This window comes from Halyomorpha halys, unplaced genomic scaffold, assembly GCF_000696795.3.
Source record: "Halyomorpha halys isolate HHAL.00 unplaced genomic scaffold, Hhal_1.1 Scaffold1054.1, whole genome shotgun sequence".
NCBI classification, from domain to species: Eukaryota; Metazoa; Arthropoda; class Insecta; order Hemiptera; family Pentatomidae; genus Halyomorpha; species Halyomorpha halys.
Window position 1 is genome coordinate 200,648 of NW_027111400.1, and position 5,145 is coordinate 205,792.

Here is a 5,145-nt window from a genome sequence, read left to right on the forward strand (position 1 = left end):
ATGGCTCGCTCTAAAATATCTTTAATTTAGTTTGTTTAAAATAATTAATCATCTCACATTTTTTCTATTAGCACTCAGACCACCTTCCTTACATACAATCAACTAATAATCTTCCAAAAAATAATATTATACATAAAATGATTTTTATTTTTTAAATACCATGTTAATGTCTTTACAGATAAATTCACAAATAAAACTGATATGATACGAGAAGTATATCATGCAAATACACAAACTTTTGATTCAATAATTCATCTCTGAAAATAAGAGAGTTTAATGTATCACAGGGAAATTTAAATATTTTGTAATCAGAATGCACTTGGATATAACTGATTGTGTATTATTATTTTTATTTTAAATATACATATTTTAAGCTCAATATCCAGATTTGATTCATAAAACTTTTTATATGAAAAAATAATATAAACATCTTGGTAACAGAGTTGAATGAAAAGGAAAAATAAAAAAACATTCAAGTAAAAACTCTCATAGTTTTCCACTTACACATTTTTCTTACATTTATTATTATTTTTTTTTTTTGTAAAAGGAAACATTAAACATCATTAAAATCTTGAGCTGAATTTTTTGATAAGAGGTACTTCTATTTTATTTATAGATGAGAAAGTAAAAACGTTATTATTGAAACAAAATTCTTCATTACATAATGGTAAAATTAAATGAGTTATGGAAAACAAGAATAGATGCTACTTTGCCAAGAAAAAAATTCTGAATTACAAACTCTTTTCTCACAGGATTAAGATAATGGTATATGAACAAGTTGTAAAACCAGTCATCACCTATGGTTCTGAGACCTGAGTGATATCTAAGGCCTCAGAAGGAAAGTTGTTGGCAAGGGAGAGACTTATTTTGGGCAGGATCTAAGGCCCAGTATGCGAACATGAACAGTGTAGAATCCACACTAGTGGCTGGGCAAAGTGGAAGAGATTTGGAAAAAGATGGGCATCCTAAGATGGTAGATGCTTGCCAGGAATAGGAGAGAGGGGAAGAGGAATATAAGGACCCAGGTTCTTGCAGGGCCATAGTACCTCTGCCAGTGTAGTCCTGCCAAATAAATAAATAAAAATGAAATCCATTAGACCTGATAAAGCTTGATTTAGATGATTTATTTTTTTTTAAATACCTGTTATCATATTTATTGAGAGATCAACTGACAAATTCAGGCTTAACAAATTTTCCAACACTTAATCCTTGTTAGAAAGTCTGATTATTCATAATCATAATAAAGTCAATTTTTCTTAACAACCACTCCATTGGTTCATTTTTCATGAAGCAGAATCAAAATACGGTTAATAATATTGATTTTTCCACTTTATTGTAGCAAAAGATTGATTGAGACAGAACTATCTTAACTTTTCTGTGAATAGAAGTATAATAGTATTTTACACATTTTGTGATAAACTCGAAATAGGTCTGAAATGGCCTTTTAAGGCAAAGATTTTTTTTTTCTCACCAGTAATTAAGTAAGCTACAACATAAATATCCTCCTTTCAGACATTACTTTACTTTAACAAAAAATCTACAGGCCATATTACTGCATTACTTCACTATGTAATATTAAAATATCTAGCAAATATAGAAAAAAAAAGTTAATTATTAAGCTGCAAACTGAATTTATTTGAATAGATTATTTATATTCCAATAGATAAATAACAAACCTATCTAATTACAATCCAGGAAAGGATCTTTCATAAAGCACCTTTTTTTTGTTGGAAATTCTGGTTCATTCAGGGAAAAATTGTCCAAAATATCCCAATTATATATGAACATTAATAAATCAAAGTGAAAATGTATGATTTAAAAGTAAAATAATAACAAAATTTGTGCAACAAAATTACTATTTATTAGTGTATACAAAAAAAAAAAGAAAAATCTCTTTCCATAAATAAATGTAAATAATTTTTTTTCTTACTTTTTTCAAAAAGTATTATTTTATATTTTACATATATTATATTTTGATGTTATATGTTTCATTCTTCTTCACCTTTCAGAAAATGCTCATCATTGTTAATTTTTAAAAGGATAGTCTTTGTGTTGGTCACACCTGTGGACATTCACATATTTTCAAAATTAATTTTATGGCTACTTTCAAAAGAAACATTACATATTTGATAAATAAACTGTTGATAATATCATTTAAATTTTCTTTAACTACGTAGAATGAACCAAATGAAAAGGTAACTTACATGTCAAAATTGACCATTCGACAATTTCTATCCAAAGAATTCAATTTTGCCATATCTTCATCAGAAATCTTGAAATCAAATACTTTAAAGTTGCTTTCAATCCGTGACTTTGTAACAGATTTAGGAATTACAGGTATACCCCTCTGGATCTAAAATGTTATAACAAATATTAAATTAAATATTTATGATAAATTAATTTTGTAAAAGATATATATATTAATATTGAATTACCTGGTACCTAATGAGAACCTGAGCAGGGGTTTTGTCATATTTTTTTGCAAGATCCTTAATAGTAGCATCTTCGAGGAGAACGGGATCGTTTGGAGTAGCCGAAGGCCTGTCAGGAGAACCAAGTGGGCTATAGGCTGTTATTGAGATGTTTCTTTCTTTGCAGAAATCTATTAATTTCTGTTGATTCAAATATGGATGACATTCGATCTGAATAAAAATAAAATAAATAACTACAAAGAAAAATAATGTAAAACACAAGTTTCAAACTTATAAAAGCTCAAGGCAAAACTTAGCCAAGAATAGCTATATTTTACAAATAGTTCGTTTTTCATAGAAGTTTGCTAGTAAAATACAGAGGTATTGGTAAAATATACATAGTCAAGATAAAACAAACGTTTGATAACTTCAATAGTTGAAATTTGATTTTTTAATATCGAAATAGTAAAATGCAAATTAAACATTTAATGAACATCAAAAGGTCCTGCAACATGCATTTTTTTCCTATGAAATATTTGAGATTTTTAAAAATATTTTATTTGGTTTTGAAAAGAGAAGACATTGTTTAGCCTCACAACAGTAACAGATATTCCATTTTGAAAATCCTTTATAACATCTTTCATGTAAAAACGTTTTAGAAAAATGTTTTCAACTCCTTATGTTTACATCCCATAAATAATTTATTTAAAATGGAATTGAAATTTTAAAAACTTCTGAACCACAAAGAATTCAGTACAAGACAGAATTATTATCTTCATACATATCTTCTTCATTTGAGCCCCACAATTATGAAGAGTGCCAAGGGCAAATCTATGCTACTCAGACACTTTTGAACATGAGCATTTTCTATAACTAATGCTCTATCGATTCCCCAAAATTCATTATCAAGAGTTGGCTGTAAATGAATAGGATAAATAAATAGCTTTGAACATATTTGAGGAGTTTCTAGTAAAAAAAAAAAAATTGAAAAATGAGTAAGAGACACTGTGATATTGGGCAGAAGTTCCCAAACTTTTTTCACACGGCACCCTTTTTGGTAATCCCCTTGTTGGTTTCAACAAATTTCACGGTACCCTAGCCAGGCTAAAAAATATTTCCAGCACAATTAAGCAGCTAAATATGTAAGAAAAGAAGGGAAAACAATGCACATTAAATCCTCAAATATTTATTTAAACACAAAACATGAAAGGCAGTTTATCTAAATCTTAAAATAATGTTTGTAATCCATAAGGTAACCATTAATAATAGATACCTTAATAAAAAGTACCATTACCAGCTGCCACTGGAAAATAATTAAGTTGTAAGTTATTACTACAACCTGGCAAAAACATCTCTATGATTCTATAACAGCATTTTGCATTGGATTAGAAGGCTTTTTTATCAAATTCCATTAAAACCCAAAAACTTTTTCTTTCTCCGCTGCCAAAGAATATTATTTGGAATCACTCAATGAGTTCAGATCTGATTTCTGATGCCTACAAAGAATTTGTGGGGAAAGGGGAGTGAGATACTTATGAGATAAGGATATAATAAAAAATAAATTTTTTTTTTGGTTTACACAAAACTGTGATTTACTTATAAATGAAGATTTGTTTCCAACAATTGTTTAGTTATTATAGTTATAGATTTGAATAAAAAATTACTTTAAAAAAAATTAAATAGTTTCTGAAAGTAATGTTCAAATAAAATCAAGATTATAAGTAAATGATACCTGATTATTGACTGGTTTAATCTCGGCGACACTTAAAACATCTTCAATTTGTTTTGTGTTAAAGTTAGATACTCCAATGGATTTTGCTAACCCTAGTTTGACACACTCTTCCATACCTTTCCATGTTTCGGTAAAGTAACTGTCGCTAGGTAAAATCTTGCCATTTTTATCAACTGGGAACAGGTTATCGCCTTCCTATAATTAAGCAATATTATTAAAACTTGGAAAAATTCAAGGCCAACTTTTGTACATACATATATCTACCACTTAATATGTTATGTTGTAGGTAAATGAACATCAGGCATCTGTAATAATTGTTTTTAGAATATCTTATACCAATAAGATAGGTACCTTACCGTACACCAGTAGAGCCAACCAGCAGTATTAATTGTAAAAAAAAAAAAAGGTTCAATTTTATAGTTTATTCCGACTGGTCTAGATATTATATTAGGTGCACAATACATTGTATAGGATTTGCTTATGGCTGACCAACCTAAATATCACTATACCTTCCCAGCCCTCATAATCTAGTAGAAACAAATCCCTTAACTCTTAATATCTTTCAAGAAATATATAGTCTTGTCTTATTATTATTTGCTTTTTATATCCTTGAAAAAAAAAGAGATCAGTAATGATAACCGAACAAAAATATATCATAAGAATAGATAATGTTCATTGTTGACATAACAAATGTACGCTATCAAATTTAATGATGATAAATATTGTTAGGCACTATAAATATTTCAGATTATAACAAGTTGCCATCTCATCAAGTAATAAAATTACACTTTAAATTTTGCATAACAAAACTAATAAATTTAACAGGAATATTTTATATTAAGAATACTAGAATTTTTTAAGCAGTAAAACCACGCCATTTTTTAAAACCTTTGAAATATACAATAAAGCATGCAGCTATATGTATTAAATATTAGTTATTCTCTTAAAGAAATAGATAATATAAGCAATTATTTCCGATGTAATAAACAAAGTTAAATAAAC

The 5,145-nt window shown here is 27.8% G+C and overlaps 1 protein-coding gene across 1 annotated transcript in view; it reads right to left on the bottom strand.

Moving 5' to 3' along the window:
• Positions 1-1,883: 1,883 nt before the first annotated feature.
• LOC106688122 (aldo-keto reductase family 1 member B1) overlaps positions 1,884-5,145 on the bottom strand; it is an 8,117-nt gene continuing 4,855 nt past the window's right edge. The window contains exons 4-7 of the mRNA XM_014432436.3: positions 4,144-4,338; positions 2,436-2,642; positions 2,205-2,353; positions 1,884-2,062 (exon numbers count right to left, since the gene is read on the bottom strand). Of these exons, the coding sequence (XP_014287922.1) occupies positions 2,026-2,062; positions 2,205-2,353; positions 2,436-2,642; positions 4,144-4,338 (588 nt within the window). The 3' untranslated portion in view covers positions 1,884-2,025. The remainder of the gene's footprint in view (positions 2,063-2,204; positions 2,354-2,435; positions 2,643-4,143; positions 4,339-5,145) is intronic.